Raw genomic sequence first — 18,711 nt, 5'->3', positions numbered from 1 at the left:
CAGCGTTTGGGCTTCTGTTTGTGTGAGAGGACATTTAAATAGCCACACCGTGAAGCCGCGGAGCTCCGTAATAACGCATTTATTAAGGCAAACAGCTCTACAAACAGCGCCTCGGTCCGCACTCGGCACCGTCTCTCTGCGCGAAAGACGTTCAGTTTGTCCGTAGAGCTTTAAAAATGAGCGACGAAGAAGACTTAATGCAAAAAGCCCGAACCAGGTTCGATGATCTCTGCCGAGCCCTTAACATGGACGAAGAAGCGAGTACCGAGGCTTGGAGGAGCTACGAGAGCATGAGCAGGAACTTTACTCTGGAGGTAAGCATTCTCAGACACAGCAGGTGAACATTTTTTTTCGACCCGCAGACCACTAGCACCGAGCTACAGGGGCTGTCACAAAGTCCGCCATATTGTGAGTGGCAGGAAACCAGTGACAGGTTTACTAAAATCTGAGTTTTCCAAACCTGGAAAGCTCTGAAGTTTATTTTCAACACGTTTAGATGTTTTATACATACTAATATATCTTCTCTTAATAATCCTTATATTTACGACAAAATCATTTACATGTACACAGTGTAGAGGTGGACGATATGGAGTGAACGTTTTATAAAGATATGTTGTAGTTCCATTGTTATAACGGTAAAAGTGACCATTTTTAGGTTACTATATGGCTGTGACTCCATGACTCAGCAAACATAGTCCCACAGCACAAGTAGTGCTCTTAAAAAACATACCTATGTGTAACATGCTTCTTTAGGACACCAGTCATTAAAGGAGTGTAATTTGTATCAGTAAACTGCACACACCATCTGCATTTAATCATATTTTCAAAAGTAGTGATATTTATTGTTACTCTCTTTGAACAACCAGCTCAGAAACTAGTAAAACTAACAAACCCAACAATACGGACAGTTTTGGGGGTGTTTTAAACATCATTAATTTTTTATAATGATAAGAATTTATCACGATAAATATTACGATAAATTCTAAATGATAAAATGACCTTAAATTTTCTTTGAAAATGATATTTACAACAGTGACAAATCCTCTGAATATAATTTTTATTACAAATAATAATAAACAACACATATATAAATTATATATTTTGATGATTCATGTAATTATAGAGATCTCCTCTGTTGGTATGCCCTCACCTAGTTTTGTTTGAGAAATTGTATTTATTTATTTTTTTAATCATTCACTATGTATTGTATAAAACCTGTGTTATGTGAAGTAGATGACAAAAACCACAAGAAAACCCAAAGCTGTCTTCTAAAATCAGTTTTGAGCAGAAACTGGACCAGTTGAGTTCTTGATGTGGACACTGTCACATCTCTGTTCAAATGTCCCAGCTGCAGAAGCTTCTTTTCATCTTTTCAATTAATCAATAAATGTTGCCTGGCTGCAGGGCAGCGAGCTGCACTGGTTGGCCTGCGCTCTGTACGTGGCCTGCAGGTCCTCAGTGCCGACGGTGGGGAAGGGCACCGCTGAGGGGAACTACGTCTCTCTGACCAGGATCCTCCGCTGCTCAGAAATGAGGTTGGTTTTGTTTGTGAGTTTTGTTTCTGAGTAGTAAATCAAAACGCAGCTGCTTGGATCCGATCAATTATTCTCCTCCAGTCTGATCGAGTTCTTCAGTAAGATGAAGAAGTGGCAGGACATGGCCAACCTGCCGCAGGATTTCCGTCAGAGCACGGACAAGTTGGAGCGCAACTTCACCGTGTCGGCCGTCATCTTCAAGAAGTACGTCCCCATCTTCAGATCCATCTTCAAGGCTCCTTCGGAGGAGCCGCCGCGGGTTCACCGCAGCCGCAAGCAGAGGTGGGAGCCTGTGACCTCTGACCTCACTCTCCGTTGTGACACAAACTAAAATATACATAAAAATGTGCAAATCATTCATGGATAGTGAGTTATTAGTTTTGGTAGTGACATGTAAAACTTTTTTTGTAAAATGTATTTCCCTTTTATTAATAATTCCAGCAGAAACAAAACTGCTGGTTTTTTTCCAAGCTGGACTTTAATTGACTGAATTGGCATTTTATTACCACTTAAAGCTTTCACACAATCAGAGCTTAATTTTAATTCTAAAGTTGTTTTTTTTAATGATCTCTATTTGTAGTCTGCACATTCAAATGTAGATATCTTGATTTATTTTAACCTTACTACAGTGCATTAAATTATAATATAAAAGTAAAAACTAATTGAAAGATTAAAAAAATAATGGAAAGTTAAATAGAAAGCAATATTATCCAATCCAACTAAAACTAAATTTAAAAGAAAAACTCTTCAACTGCTTTTTAAAACTACTAAATTAAAATTGACCCAAAGCCAAATTATGATTCATTCCTATTATATTTCAGCTCTGAATTTCACTTTTCAACTTAAAACTGGTGCATTAAACTCATTGACTGACAGTTACTTTGTCTTAATGATTGTTTTTCCACCCAAAAGGACAATGAATAATCTTTGCAAAAGTTTGTTTAAATGTATTAATCTCAGTTTTTTTAAGAATCTGTCTGTTGTTCATTGAATAAACACTGAGACGTTTTTGTGCTGATTATTGTAAAACAAACTGCCTCCATCAATCCCTCTGAAGGTGTTCCAGTAAAGACTTTCAGATTTTTTATAGCATTACATTTAATTTTCTTACATTTCTATTTAACAGACGCCATCCATGCACTGTGAGCGAAGTCTTCAACTTCTGCTGGGTGCTGTTTGTCCATGCTAAAGGTAAGGAAAGTCTTAAGCCTTTGCAGTTGCTGTTGTAAAGTGGAAACTAAAATCTGGAGTGGAAACTGCCTCCACACTTCTCCTGTTTCCCTCCAGAGACGAGTCTGAGCGTGTCCATTCAGGCTTGGCCGTGTTTCTGTGATGGTCAGCCGTGCCAACTTAGCCTGCAGACATGATTTTTTTCCCTTCATGTGCGGTCGTGTTGTTGCTTGTTTCCTGTTCAGGGAACTTCCCCATGATCAGCGACGACCTGGTGAACTCGTATCACCTGCTGCTGTGTGCCTTCGACCTCGTCCTCACCAACGCACTGCTGTGCAACGCCAGGAAAGACCTGCTCAACCCTGACTTTAAAGGTAATGTACAGGGGATAAAAAGTATCAAAGGAGAAACTTTGGCTGCTAGCTTAGATGCATTTTTTACATCTTCAAATAATTAATGAACATATCCAAAAGCAAACTCAAATATACGCAACTTTTCAAACCATCATGTATACAAGTACATATTATGATGGCTGTTTAGACTTGTATTATCAACAATACTGCAATTACATGAATCATTTGAACTAAAAAGAACTGTTCCAAGACCCGAACCTTGAGATACACGTGTGTTCATTAAAAACTAATAAAGAAAAAAAAGATTTTTCATCACTTATAAAGCAGCATTCTTGGTTAGGTAGATACAATCAGGATCAGAATGAGAATCAGGATGCCTTTTACTGATATTGTGCAGAAAAACATCAAAATTAATTTCAACCAATTCAATAAATACATCCTAGAAAAAAAAAATCTAAATGTGATATTTTGTAAGAAGACTGTCATGCTTTATTGAATAATTCAGCTAAAGTGGGTGGAGCCAAGATACTTAGGGGCGTGGCCAAACATGGGGCTGAACAGAGGAGGTTAAATTGTGATGGCAATACTGGATAAGATAAGAAACACTGTTGCCATTTTATCCACTATTACTATGTTTAGTGACTTTTTGGTCTGCTTTTAGAAAAATCAATAAAATAATCAACTGGTGACAAATCTAGAAACTTTTTTCTGTCACTGGAGACTTTGGCGACAACATGCGAAAACACCAGTCACTCTGCAGTAAGTGGGGGCAGCACAAAAATGGTGTCTATATTCCACTAATGTTGAAAAACACAATTTCACAATCCCAGTGTTTCCATTGAATAAGAAGCGCAATTAAAATCACACATGAATACGCCATTTAAAAAGGCTGTTCTTTTTGCCAATATCAACATCTGGTTGTTGGTTATGTGACTTGTGTGATGCAAAAAAAGTGTTTCCATTGTGGTTTTGCAAAAAAAAAATAAATAAATACACTGCAAAATCATAAAATCTTACCAAGTATTTTTTGTCTCATGTCTAGTGCATATATCTTATTACATTTGAAATAAGACAAAACTAACTTACAAATCTTTTCAGAAAGATACAGACGCTTGTTTTAAGTAAAAAATGCATTAATATTAATGAAAAATTACCAGGTCCATTGGCAGATAATCCCCATGTTATTAGTGAAATAATCTAGAACTTTTTCATCAATATTAGGCAATAATTTACTTAAAACAAGCGTCTGTATCTTTATGATAAGTTACTTTTCAGTTAGTTTTGTCTTAATTCAAGTGTAGTAAGATATTTGTGCTATAAACTAGACAAAAAATAAGATTGTGTGTTTATCAGTATAATTTCAATGTGGTTGAAAAACCAGCTCATCGTGGCGCAAAAACCTTTTATCAAAGAACAAGGTTTTTCAAAATTGGCGTAATTCTGTTAGGCAAATTTATTTTTGTAATTCCAGTTTGCTCATTTATAAGGTCAATGGAAATGCAGCCATCGACTCCGGTCCTGTGAAATGTATCTGGAAAGTATCGCCAAACATTTTGCTGATTTATGTTATTAACTTACTGCGAATATTTGAGTATTTCATCATTTTAAGACCAAAAAACCATTACTGCTCTCAGAGTTCTGAATGGTTTTCTCTCCGAGTCGTGAAATATGACTTTAACGGCTCATAAACTTAAATTTGTGTTTTGGTGAAGGAAGTCTGCTTATCGGCTCAGGTTCAGTTTAACACCTAAATAAATCAAAAGTGAAAGGATTCCAGCGAAAATCCTGCAGCGTAGTCTATCAGCTTTGCCCTCACTTCCTGTTGACTCCTGTGTTTCCTGCAGCCTGCAGACCCTCCGCCTCTGTACCCAGAGTTTATTGTACGCCTGAACCAAAGCGTGGAAACAGCTCCACCCTTTGCAGCAAATACAGAAAAATAAGTCAGTCAGTCTGACAAACTGACCGATGGGCTGCGGTTTTCCTTGGACTGTTGAGTAATCCCAAACAAACATTTTAAAGTGTTTTATGAGCTGTAACATTAATTAGCTGTCATTTTTCAGATTTGTTTGAGATTCAACTAAAGAAATTAGAGCAAATATTGTCTTTGTGACCCCAAGGTGTCGACCCAACACTTGGGTTTTAGAGCATTTTCTTCCTGGATGAATAAGAGGTCAGTTATACTGCAAAAACACAAAATCTTACCAACTAATTTTAAATCTAGTTTCACCAGACTTCCAAGAAAACCAAAGTTTCAGTAATATCCTAAAAACCAAAAGCAGCACAAATGGAAATTTTTGCTGCACAAACGGAGTATAGTTGATTGACACCAATTTTGTTTAATTTGGTAAATGTGTTGGGAGGTTGGTTGACCTTTAATGACCTCTGGAAACATTTTTATTAAAATGTTTAAAATAATAGCAGCACAAACAAATAAATGTTTCTGCACAAACATTTGACACCAACTTTGTTTGATTTGGGTAAAGTGGGAGTACATGGTGACCTTTTGACCTTTAAACTTGAATTAATTAATTTTTTTAAAATTGGTGCCAAGCGTTTGTGCAGCAAAACTTTTAGTTTGTGCCGCTATTAATAAAAAAAAGCTTTCAGAGGTCAAGCAGCCCAATACCCACATTTATGAAACCAAACAAAACAACTCTTTGAAGAATTTGATTATTTCATTTATAACATGGGAAACATGTCCAAAAGCTAGTACTTTTTAATCAATATTGATGAATTATTGACTTAAAACAAGCTCCTATTTCTTGCTGAAAAGTGTTTTGTAAGTTAGTTTTGCCTTATTTCAAATGTAATAAGATGTTTGCACTAGAGACTGGACCTAAAATACTTTAGTATTTTTACAGTGTAGGTGGTTAACAAACAAAGAGGCCATTCGGAGGCGATCCAGAACGTCTGAAATGTCATGGTGTGCTGGTTGTTTAGATCTGTGTCTCCTGCATCCTTCAGGTCTCCCAGAAGACTTCAACAACAAGGACTACAGGCCGTCTGCAGGCCCGTTCTGTTTCATCCAGCAGCTGTGTGAGCTGCATGACGGCCTGGTGCTGGAGGCCAAAGGAGTCAAAGAGCATTTCTGGAAACCGTTCATCCGGAAGCTCTTCCACAAGCGGGTCGGTCCCAGCTCTGCTTTACCTTTGGAAAGGTTTAATGAGACTTTGTTTGCTCTGTGAGCCTCGTTTGGGAATCAGATCCACTGAACATCATCCACAGAAAAAGTCCGGAAAGAAAAAACTGCCGTATCTGAAAAAACTAAACTGACATCCATATATTTTATCAATCAGGTGCTTGAAATCACCTGAAAAAGTACTAAAGGAAAATCTAATGTTTAATTAAAAGCCTAAATTTGGAAATGTTAACAGTTGAAATTAGATATTTAAAGATAATAAAAAGACAGATAAATTTTGTTTTTTTCACTGTCTGAAGGTAAATCAAACCAAATGTTCTTGTTTCTTGTGTATTTATCTGACTCTGAAAGTCTGATTTCTTCTTTTTCTCTGCAGATTCTCAGAGGAAAGGAAGACAGTCTGACTGGTTTTCTGGATCCTATGAACTTTGGAGACAGTTTGTGAGTTTCCTCATGCAGAAGTCACAGTGTGCACTAAATAGTTTGATTTTATTCATTTCAAACAGACAATAAAAAGTAAAAACAGAAAAACACAAGAAGACAAATAGTCATTCCAGTTGACATGTAATTTTATTCCAGTGCTGTTAATTGATTAAAAATGTAATCAGATAAATCACTCCATTTGTTGCACTCCAACCAACTAAAATGGAAACAATTATTAATTTTATTTTTTTTGCAGCAGAATGCAGGAAATCTAGTCTCCCAGTATTCAACAGCAACTAACTGAAACTTACTCCAATACACAGTAGCCAAGTTGTTCAAGGGACAACTGACAGTTAAAATATAGATATACTTTTTTGTTCTTGTGTGCGTCGCCCCCTTCTTATGTCGCCCTGGGCAACTGCCCACATTAAAGACCGCCACAATGTACAAATTTTCAAGTAAATGTTTTTTGTCTAAAGCTAAACATGTCTGAAGATTCCCAGTCCTCCAGGTTTTTATATTCTGGAAGGTTTAACGGAAGCCATTTTTTTTTAGTTTAGAAACTCTCCAGTCATTTCCTGTGGATCTGACTGAGGCGACAGTCGCTTGTCCTCATCCAGCCGAGCCGCCGCCATAATACGAGCGTGTAAAATTTTGAGCTCAAACACGTTGATGTGCACATGCGACGCAACACAGGAAAGTTGAAAATGTCTAAACTTTTGTTGCTTTTGTTCGCTGTTGCTGCCATAACGTGCTGCTGTAGGAAATCCCCCACCGTAGAGAGGCTTTTAGGTCAAAAGATGTTGGTCAATTAATCTACATTATGTAAAATTAACAAGTCAACATTGAAAGCACTAAATTTTACAGAATTTGTTTGAAAAGGAGACGATAGAAGATAAAACATGTTCCCCCTGCTCGCCTCCTCAGACTGTCGCTCAGCCGGCTCTATGAGGAACACGTTCTGGCTACCGGCAGTCTGGATGAGAGGATCTTCACTGGAGAGGGAGCGAATGAGAACATCGGGACGCCCGGGCCTTGCCTCTGTGACGGGATGGAGAGCCAGGACAGCGCCACCTACAGGCTGAGCACTAACCTGACTGTAAGACTCCCTCCTGCTCATCCTGTCTCCTCTGCTCTTGTCTTGTAAATAAACGTCTCCGCTCGCTCCAGGCCTCGGCTCTGAAGGTCTCCACTCCGCTGACGGGGAGGAAGTACATCCAGGAGGTCCGAATGTCGTCTCCGCTCTCGTACGCCATGAAGAGCGTGGGCCGTCTTCACACGCTGCTGTCAGGGACCAAACACGGGCCGAGCGCCAAGCTGACCGAGACTCTGAGGTAACGCACCCCAACGCTTTCTGTGCGGCGACCGTGTGACAGCAGGAGGCGCTGCGAGGCTGTTAAACCACTTTCAGTAAATCAAACTTTAGTAGGGAGAATTTGAACTCATATAACATAAAAGACTCGTACCACAAAGTTATGATAATACGACAATAAAATAATGATACGAGACGACGTAATAATGCCAGAATAAAGTCATAATAACATGGGAAATTAGTCACTATAATACATAGAATAAAGTAATAATATTATCATAATAAAGTTGTAATGTTAGGAGAATGAAGTAATAATTTCATGAAACCTCCTACATAATTTTTTTTTTTTTTTAATTAAAATGAGGAATTTATACTTTGGTGTCGGTTTGACAAATAAGAAAATACTTAATCATTCAACCCGTCAGCATCAAATAAACATTATTATCAGTAGCAGGACTTTGAAACGATTGTTTAAACAACTTGTTTAAACCCAGCTGGTTACATCAGACCTTAAAAACTCTATCGAAGCTTTTATCGCAATAAAACAAAAAATTTTTATCATAATTTTGTCACTTTCTCTGTGGTATTATTCTGGTAATATTATGACTTTATGTTCACAATTTAAGAAAACTAAAATCTTAGCCCGACCCCGATACTGTCAAAGGTTTGAATCTCGATGTTTTTCACCCTGTGCACTTTGACCCCCAGAGGCTGCGCCAGAGACCCCAGTGATGTCATCAGCCAGCGCCTGAAGGAGATGTTTGACGTTTACTCGCAGCATTATGAAGACAGCGGCGCTGAAACCAAAGTGATGGAGAAAGGTGGAAACATGATTCCTCGCCAGTCAACGCCTCGCTCACTCGTTCTGCCCGTTTGTGTTAATAAAGTTTCTCCTGACAGAGTTGGCAGTGAAGTATTTCCACCTGGCGGAGGCGCTCTACTACAAGATCCTGGAGTCCATCATAGAGCGAGAGAAGATGATCCTGGGAGACGCTGACCTGTCTGTGAGTGCAGCTCTAACCGGATCGTTGCTCCAAGTTCAAGAATCCAGAGAAACGCATAAATAGAACCCATAAGATAACACATGTCTGCTTACATATTGTTTCATGAATTAAATCAAAGCAGTTTTTATCTGCATTCTGCCAAATTACACCAGTTAGCCCCCCTAGATTTTCACAATTTTGTGTTTTCAGAAATGCACCCAAAATTAACAAATTACTACACTTTTTTTATGCCAATTTTATTGCAAATTTCAGCAAAAATTGTGAAATCTACAGGTCTAAGTGTTGCCAACTCCCACCTGCAGGTGGCAGTATTTTTTACTTCTACTACATTGCTGCCTCGGCCTTTCTTGATGTCAAGTTATAGTCCGATTTGAAGAGTAACAAAAAGTCACATTTAATGTCATTTATAAGCGTAAATATAGGAAAAATATTGAAAATATTTTTAAATTAGCACCACAAAATCTTTGAATTTTATTGCAGAAACACCACAAAGCCCTGGAAGGACTGATCGGCTTGAAACAATGTTCAGCATTATTCATTTCAAGGAGTATTATTGAATGCAGGGACAACTATTAGATCAAATTTCATTAGGTAGAACTTACTGTTCTCTTGTTCTGCCGTATTTAAATTACTGTGCAGTTTTGGGGAAATACTTGTAAAACTTCACTGCAGTCATTTATCATTCTGTAAAAAAGAACAATAAGGACTGTACACACAGTCAGCTGTTTGGAACATACTGATTCACTTTTTAAACAGTCAAAATTACTGAAACGTACTGATATTGTATCTTACCAGACAGCAGTTATTATGCAATAGGCAAGCAAAAGACAATTACCAGAAAATATCCAATATTTATTTAAGAACCAGGAGGGAGGGTATACTTTGAAGAGGGGGATGCAAATAAAAAATCTTAACCATGCAAAAAAACTTGAAACCTGACCAGGGCTTATTTTAACTGGATAGTAAAATGACAGTAAAGTGAATAAACTGATACAGATTTTTTTGATCAACCCCTGGTCAACTTCCACAGACTTTCCTATTGAATTTTAGGGGTTTTTGGACATTTGCTATTTTACCCCTCATTTTTCATGTAGTTGCATCTGATCATTGGAAGCCAGACGTAAATAAATTATGAATATCCTGTTGTTTCTTCTTGTTTAATTCCAGTTTTAACAGGAAAGAGGATAAGAGCCTTAATGACTGGAGTTAACTGCCTTTATTTTGTGTGTCGCAGTGTATTCTGGAGCAGGACATCTTTCACCGCTCTCTGCTGGCCTGCTGCCTGGAGATCGTCACGTTCTCCTACAGGCCTCCAGGAGATTTCCCCAATGTGATCAACATCTTCCAACTCCCTGCTTATCATTTCTACAAGGTAACAACGTGTAAAACAGATGAAGAACAACTGGTAAAAAAATACGGGCAAATGATAAAATCTAATAGTTTAGCAATATGAGCATAATAAGATTATGTTGAATTTAGATTTAGATTTAACTCATATTAGTGTAACCTAGATAAAACCTGAATGTTTTTTATTTAAACTTCCCCTTGCTAAAACTAACTTTAGCTTATGCTAGCATCATCTAACTAAAGCATTTGGCTTATTTTAAATTAATGGGGTTTTTTTTCTTGACTTAATTTATTCCACATTCCCATATCTTTGCATACCACTGGTTTATTTAACTTATTTGTCTTAATATATTATAGTATTTTACTCATTTTATCTACATATTCTTGGTTAGTTTACTTTTGGTAAAACCTTTAAACTGAAAAACATTTTCAACCTATTAAAAAGGAGTTGAGTTGTGAGTTTGGTTAAGCTTAATCAAAAACAAACCAACATGCTGATGTGCAGATATAAAAATAATACTTATATTTCTCTAATTAAACCTACCTGTGTGCATATGCAGGTGATTGAGGTGCTGGTGCGCTCAGAGCAGGGTCTGTTTCGGGAGGTGGTGAAGCACCTGAACCAGGTGGAAGAGCAGGTTTTGGAGAGTCTGGCTTGGACCAGCGACTCCCCACTGTGGCAGAGCCTCCGTTCAGCCAAAGTGCCTTCATGTCAGGAGGTCAGCAGGCAGCAGAACAAAAACGTATAAAAACCGCACAGACATAATTCTTCCAAATTAACCATTAATCAACGTTTCAGGTGATGCCTCCTCAGTATCTGGAGCAAAGCGAGGAAACCAACAACGGGAGCATTCCCCTCACGCCCGTCAAGTCTGGACCTGATCTGAGAGCGAACAGCATCGTCAAAGGTGACACTTTCCGTCTTTCCACAATTACTCAGGGTTCTGAAAACTGAGGCTCATTGGACCCTCCAGTTAATACCTTTGGCAAAAAGTAATAAAGAACCAATTAATGTGGGCAGAATTTAGCAGTAATACTCAAGTAAAGGTAAAAAGAATCTAACCAAGAAATTACTCAAGTACGAGTCAAATGTAAAAAAAACATTCTTTATAAAAGGTACATACTGCAGCGTTAAGCACAGATTGGGGTCATCGCCATGTTGAAAGTCCAGTTGTGTCCGAGCAAAGTATTTGGCAAAAAGTCTACTCAAGTACTGAGTAACTGATCAAATTATCAATCATTTAATATTTAAGAATTCCATTATCAGACAGACCAGAATATAAAGGCAAGTGGAAATTTTGGTATTTTAAGAACGAAAATGACAATAATTCATAAGTAACAAAAAATAACAAAAACAGGCAAAAGAGAAAATTTCTATATCAGTTTCTTTCAGAATAAAATGTATCAAACTAACAAAACTGGAGGTATGTGTCTGAATTTTTGGTTAAAACATGTTTGTTCTGCATTCAGTTTGTAGAGAATCCAGAAATTTTACTCAAGTGAGAGTAGAGATGCTTCATAATAAAATTACTGCGGTAAAAGTAAAAAGTTCAGCGCAGTAAAAATATTCCTAAAAGTAAATTTTTTTCAAAAAAGTTACTCACGTGAATGTAATTGAGTAAATGTAACTAGTTACTACTTATCTTTGTTGCTACAGGTGTGTCTCCGTCCCCCACCAGCCTGCAGGACAGGTACAGCTCCCCCCCTACTGGTGGGTTTCGTCGGCGTCTGTTTGTTGACCCGGTGGAAGGCGAGCCCAGCGTCACCTCCACCGGCTCCAGCGCTCTCACCAGCCCTCCACAGACCCCCATCCCAAAGACGGGTCCGTCCAGCATCGTCACCACCATCCCAGCTGGACAGACTGTGTTCACTGTCACCACCAACAATGGCCAGACCATGACCATTCCTTTACAGGGTGAGAAACTCAGAGCGGGATTTTACCAGACAGGGGAGAAATCTGGACTCTGGCCTGAACCGTCAAAGCCACATAAAGACAGTTATAAAGTCGGCCTTCTTTCACCTGAAGAACATTTCCAGGATTAGAGGATTAATGTCTCAGTGAGATCTATGGAAACTCATCCTTGTTTTCATCTTTAGTCGCATTGATTACTGCAACAGGGTCTTCACAGATCTGCCTAAAAAAATCAATCAGATCCAGAACGCTGCTGCTGGCGTTCTGACTAAAACCAGGAAGTTAGAGCACATCACCCAGTTCTAAAGTCCTTCAGTGAATAGACTTTAAAATACTGTTGTTAGTTTATAAATCACTGAACGGATCAGCACCACAACACATTAAAATTCTACTGTTGTCATAGCAACCTTCCAGAACCTCTCAAGTCTTCTGAAAAATTTAGCGACAGCACTTGACTAAATGTAATGTTTGAATTATTGACTGTGTGTTCTGTGACCTTGTATTTTTGTGTTTTTATGATGTAAAGCACTTTAAACTGCTGATATATGCTATACAAATAAACTTGCTTGATTGATTGATTGACCTTTGAACTTTTTGCAGGTATAGCCAATGAGAGCGGAAGCATCACTTTGATTCCTGTGCAGATGGGTGGAGCCACACTGCAGCCACTCTCAGCTCAGACTCTGACTGGCACCCTCACCATCCAGTCACCCGTCACCAAACCGGCCGCTAAAGCAGCTAGCAGCTCACTAAGGAAAGGCTCTCTGTCTCTGTTCTTCAGGAAGGTAACGCTCCTTTCTGCACACGCTCACTGTTTATTGTCTGGTTTCTAGTGCAAATATCTTAGCACATTTCAAATAAGACAAAACTAGCATAAGTACATTTTCAGCAGGCAATAGGAGCTTTTTTTAAATCAATAATTCCTTAATATTGATGAGAAATTACTGGTTCTGGTGGCAGATTATTTCACTTTTAACAAGACATTTTTCCTACGTTATAAATTAAATAATCTGCCAGTGGAACTAATCTTTTTAATCAATATTAAGAAATTATTTACTCATATATTTTTTTAAAAAGATGTATGTTGGTTTTCTTATTTCATGTATAAGACGTGGGGGCCGCCAGGAGGCGCTGTGGGGACTCAGAAAGTTGGAGGGAAATAAAAATAAATCAAAAGAGGGAATTATGCAGAAAAATTTTATTATCTGGTAATAAAGTCATAATATATTCCCAGATAAATTTAAGAGAACTCATGGCCATCTAAAATCAGCAGCATTTATGAATGAAAAAACATTCTAAAAGTTGATGTTTCATATTTTGTTGCGTTTCATGGGGACTTTCAAAGGGGGTCACTGGTCAGAGGTTAATGCTCTTTGGGGAGGCCATCGCATGGAAGAGTTTAGGAAGCCCTGAAATAAAATATCTGCAATAGAAACCAAGAATCCTTGGTAAGATTTTGTGTTTTTTCAGTGCTGACTGAGTGACCTGTCCTGTCTCAGGTGTATCACATGGCCAGCGTTCGTCTCAGGGACCTCTGTGCCAAACTGGACATCTCATCGGAGCTGAGGAGGAGGATCTGGACGTGTTTCGAATATTCCGTGGTTCACTGCACCGACATGATGAAGGACCGTCACGTGGACCAGCTGCTCATGTGTGCTGTTTACGTCATGGCTAAGGTGTGCGATTACAGTTCACACACACAAATGAAGGTTTTAAAGGTGGTTCCTTGAACAGGTCAGGATAGATCTATAGGCTACACAAAACATGTTTTGCACAAAATCCTCCTTAGATAATGAGATAAAAATGAAGATAATTTCTGTCTGGTCAGTGCAGAATGAGTATAAACTCAACGTTTACACTCGCATGAGAAAATGGCTGCTAACAGATGCGCAATTATACAACTGAACATCTATGAAAAGCAGCAGTAGAGTCGCCTGCACAACCTTCAAAAATGCAACACGTGGTTTCTGAATGGCAGCAAAACACTTTCCCACACTGCAAAAACACAAAATCTGACCAAGTATTTTTGAAATAGTGCAAATATCTGAGTATACCTAGCAGCCAGGATCCAGGAGTTAATGACTGTTTTCTCATTTGGAAACTGTAATATCTAATATTATTTCTAGTTTGAGATTTTTAACTAAAAGTCTTTTACAAAAGTCTTAATCCAGCACTTAGCAGTTGTCATGTCATCTTGTGGACAAACATGAAGTAACAATTTGTTTCTATCAGGTGACCAAAGAAGACCGGTCCTTCCAGAACATCATGAAGTGTTACCGCACTCAGCCTCAGGCCAGCAGCAACGTAAGATCCCACGCTTTGAGTCAGGATTCCATATTACGCTTCTGTTCACGTCCAAACTCAGAGGACAACAGTCTGCTTCTGCACAGATTGACTTCTGTGTGGTTTTCCAGGTGTACAGGAGCGTGTTGATTTCAGGCAGGAAAAGGCAAGCCTCTGACGCCAACAAACGGAGCGCAGCGGCTGATAGCAGCCAGGATCCAGGTGGGAAACAGACCAGCATGTTTTTAAAGATCCTTTCACACCAGCCTTGTTCAGTGCGCTTTAATTGAACTCGTAATCAAAATCTGATGTGAACTAAAAAAGTGAACTTTGGTCCGCCTAAAATCCTCAGTCTCGGTTTGGTTGAAGTGAAGTCTGGTGCAGTTTGAATGCATGTGTGAACACCAAGAGGACTGGAGGCCGCTCCAAGAACAGGAAGTAGACTACAGCGCAGGGGATTCTGGGTAAATAAAATGCTGTCAGGAGAAATGGCTTTTATCAAAGACAAAAGAGAAATCCAACAATCGCTAAAATCTGACGCTACTCCATTATTGTTTACACTTTGTGATGAAGGAAGTAGCTGTCAGTGTCTTCTTCAGAGGTTTTTATGTCATTTCCTTCAGTGGTTCTTGGTGCAGCGCCCCTACAGGTGAGGAGGGGAACAGGTTTTTTAAAGGTTTGAATTGTTTGACACAGTGCAGTGTGAAAGAGAACTGTTACAGATGAAAATCTAACAAATGTTGCAACTTTGATCAAAGGGTAAAAAACTATGAAACTGTCTTTTTAAATTTGAATTTCTCTTAACTTAGTGTCCCTCTGACGTTCCCCCAGCAGGTGGCGACATCAGCCCAGTTCCTATCCACTCCAGCAGCACCTTGTCGGCCCCGCAGCCCGACAGCGCTGCCTCCACTCCGACCAGCGCCTCCGACAGAAACTTCCCCTCCTCCGTGGGTGAGGACGAACGAGGAGATCTGATTCTCTTCTACAATAACGTCTACATCAAACACATGAGAAGCTTTGCTCTGAGATACTCGCCGAGCTCTCCGTCTGCTGGGGTACGTGTTTCCTCATTGGTTTATCTGTAGTAATCAATGAAACCATGAAGAATTAGCTAAAATTTTCAGTTTTCAGAACCCTTTGTTTAGAAAATGCTGAGGTTTTAATGTTAAAACGGAAAAATTGATGCCTAAATGTGAGTTTCAGTTTTTTAGAAGCAAAGAGAGACTTTATCTCTTGTTTCTCTGCTATTAGTGCATTTAGCAGCATGTTCACAAGGATGATTGACAAAGTTAAGGCCCTCCTCCTGGCTCTGATTGGTTATTTTTGGTCACCTATCTCATATACAACTGCCACAACATGGTGACAGTTTTAACAAATATGAAAACTTATTTTTAAGCACCTTTTGCTATTCGGTTATTTATTGGTTGATCGAAAAAATCTGCAGATCAGACATACACTGTATTTATGTTAAGCCACATCGCCAGCCTGTCATTGGAGGTAACCATTGCTAGCACCAGAAAACAGTAAATTAAGCTAGCTGCAAAGGTCAAAAGTCAACCAAAGGTGGCATCCGTTTGATCCCTCCTGGCTTGTGTCTTACCTGTGCTGTTCATCTTGTCTGCAGGTGGAGACTCCCCCTCTGTGTCCGTACCCCACCCTGAGGACAGGCTCCCCTCGTCGGATGCTGCTGTCCAGCAAACACTCCATTTACATCTCGCCTCACAGGACAGGCTCCTCCCCCTTGCCGACCCACCGGGACCGCATTTCCTACTACATCTGCACCAGCCCCCCCAACGTAAGACTCCACAGATACCATCACAGAGTCACCACTCACACGTTCTCCGTCCAGAGGTTGCGCCAGACGTTTTTATTTTCCGTCATTTTTAACTGATGGACAACAGATCTCATTGTTATAGTTTAATAAAAAAAATTATTTTTTCAGAGTGGCGGGAACGGGCTTCCATACTTCCAGTGATCTCCTGTGAAACGACCTGAACGTGTCCTGCATGCGCAGTACAGGGCGCGATGGGGTCACACACAGCCAGCCTGATCAGTGTTTTGCCCGCTGGCATAAAAAAAGAAGAAGATGCTCAGTGGAAGTAAACATGGATGCTAACAGCAGAGCATATCTTACAATTTTGAAGTTGTTGTCCGACCGGGGCCAGCACATTAACAACTTAATCCTCTTTATGGTCCGCCACGGTTGTTGTTTTTTCTTTCCACTTGCTCGTAGTATCAATGACGTTCAGGTTAGCTGAATGCGACCTGGCCGTTCTGATTCAGGTTGGATTTAGAACCACATATCCAAAGTAGCCTGGGTCGCATTCCAAAAAAATCCGATTTGTTTTGTTCTGTTATAAAAAGATCAGATACCGGGGGCGTGCTGTGGTGGCGCAGGGGGTTAGCGCGCCCCACGTTTGGAGGCCTTGGTCCTCGACGCGGACGTCGCGGGTTCGACTCCCGGTCCCGACGACCTTTGCCGCATGTCTTCCCCCCTCTCCTCACCCTCCTTCTTGTCTGCCTACTGTACAAAAAATGCGAGCCACTAGCGCCGCAAAAACTCATCAGAGAAAAAAAAAAGGAAAAAAAAAAAAAAAGTTCAGATATCGGTCGCATTAAGGCAAAAAAAAAAAAAAAAACTGTGTCCCGCGCATTGGCTTTTTCTGTCGATTTAAAACCATACCGGCCGGTTAAATACAGTAAATATTCCGCTGTCTCCGTCTCATTTGTGTCCGTTCTTCGCAGCGCCTCCAGGAAATCAACAGCATGATCCGGACTGGAGAGACTCCCAGCAGGAAGCGCAGCATCCCCCTGGAGGAGGAGGCGTCCCCGAAACGGGTTTGTCCCGACAGCCACACCACCCTGCTGCGCCGCCTCCAGGACATCGCCAACGATCGCAGCTCCTCCCACTGACGGCGTCGCCATGGCAACGAGCAGACGGTTTTAATCGATCGAGAACCTCCGGATGTTCAACGGCAGATGTTCTAAATGTGGGAGTTTGAAGAGATATTACCACTTTCTCTTTTTCTCTGAACTGAACTGTTCCAGTTTCTGATCTGACCAGAAAATATTCTCAGCAGTTTTAGTTTTTAAATTTTTTAGGTTTTATTGATTATAATAATAATAATAATAATAATAATAATAATAATAATAATAATAATAATAAAACATGACTGTTAGGTTCATTGGTCTTTCTAAATTCTCCCTAGGTGTGTGTGTGTGTGTGTGTGTGTTCATGGTTGTTTGTCCTGTCTGTCTCTGTGCTGCCCTGCGACAGACTGGTGACCTGTCCAGGGTGACCCCGCCTCTCGCCCGGAACGTTAGCCGGAGATAGGCCAGCACCTCCCGACCCCACTAGGGACGAGGGTGTACAGAAAATGGATGGATGGATGATTATTACTGACTGCCACAGATACGTTTTTCTGTAAAAGCAAACTTCATAATGAACCTTGTCCATCTGAACTACTTCATTTGTTTTGGTCTGGATTTTTTGTAAATAATATTTGTAAAAACATCTTTCTTTTTAGTTTGTTTTATTTTAAATTATGTATTAAAACCATTTGAACATGTATTAATTTGTCTGAGTGAAGAACACCAGTTTATATCCATGTTCCATCCATTTATCTTTTCTTCATTTCTTTTTCATTTCATTTTATTAGACATCCGTTACTAGATCATTAGCAACAATAGCATAATATCATGTTGTTCTATGTAACTTAAAGTTTACAGGTAGAACAAACTATTTTCTGCATTAAGTATAACTCGAGATTTAGTTTCTGCTTACATCTTTTTGTCTGTGTAACCAGCTTACCATCACCTCCGCTAAGTGTGAGAAAGATTATGTAAATATTCTGTACATAAGAGAAGAAAAACTATTTAAAGGAGGTGATGTAAAGTAAGTACCTTCTTTTAGATACTGCAAGTTTTTTGAAGTGTTCAACAAAAAATAGTTCAATAAAAAGTTCCAACCCACCTGACTCCACCAGATTTTTATGTAACTACTTAACATGTCCTGATATATCAAAGACTTCATGATATGACGTGGGCCCACAGCATCACAGATTCTCTACTGTATTTAACAGCAGCCATTTTATTTTCCACATAGTCATTCTTTGTTTCAGCAATTAAGCTAACAGCATATAAATCCAACTCTGATTACTGATGGCCAAGCTGATGTTGCAATAATAATAATAATTGATTTAAAGTTTCTGCAGTATTTCAGAAACATCAGCA

General features: G+C 39.4%; 1 protein-coding gene across 2 annotated transcripts; it reads left to right on the top strand.

Moving 5' to 3' along the window:
• rbl2 (retinoblastoma-like 2 (p130)) lies at nt 1-17,629 on the top strand. 2 transcript variants are annotated; one of them, XM_032549152.1, is made up of 22 exons: nt 1-314; nt 1,405-1,535; nt 1,617-1,817; nt 2,662-2,726; nt 2,951-3,079; nt 6,023-6,183; nt 6,574-6,638; nt 7,548-7,719; nt 7,791-7,954; nt 8,641-8,753; nt 8,833-8,936; nt 10,171-10,308; nt 10,844-11,002; nt 11,083-11,191; nt 11,941-12,198; nt 12,796-12,980; nt 13,695-13,871; nt 14,428-14,499; nt 14,610-14,700; nt 15,313-15,533; nt 16,103-16,273; nt 17,224-17,629. In XM_032549152.1, exons 1-22 carry the CDS (start codon nt 177-179, stop codon nt 17,389-17,391), a joined length of 3,192 nt encoding a protein of 1,063 aa, XP_032405043.1. In that variant the 5' UTR covers nt 1-176; the 3' UTR covers nt 17,392-17,629. The 2 variants fall into 2 exon arrangements, with proteins under 2 accessions (XP_032405043.1, XP_032405033.1); XM_032549142.1 differs by having other exon boundaries at nt 15,310-15,533.
• Nucleotides 17,630-18,711: the final 1,082 nt, after the last annotated feature.

Source organism: Xiphophorus hellerii, chromosome 2 (genome assembly GCF_003331165.1).
Source record: "Xiphophorus hellerii strain 12219 chromosome 2, Xiphophorus_hellerii-4.1, whole genome shotgun sequence".
Classification (NCBI taxonomy): Eukaryota; Metazoa; Chordata; class Actinopteri; order Cyprinodontiformes; family Poeciliidae; genus Xiphophorus; species Xiphophorus hellerii.
This window is presented reverse-complemented; position numbering and strand designations above follow the sequence as displayed.

What these genes read in the sequence shown, in the direction of transcription:
- rbl2 (XM_032549142.1), top strand. Translation starts at nt 177, where the DNA reads ATGAGCGACGAAGAAGACTTAATGCAAAAAGCCCGAACCAGGTTCGAT. An exon ending in CTCCGCTGCTCAGAAATGAG is followed by an intron (nt 1,536 to 1,616) that starts GTTGGTTTTGTT and finishes ATTCTCCTCCAG; the next exon opens with TCTGATCGAGTTCTTCAGTA. An exon ending in TGTCTCTGTTCTTCAGGAAG is followed by an intron (nt 12,981 to 13,694) that starts GTAACGCTCCTT and finishes GTCCTGTCTCAG; the next exon opens with GTGTATCACATGGCCAGCGT.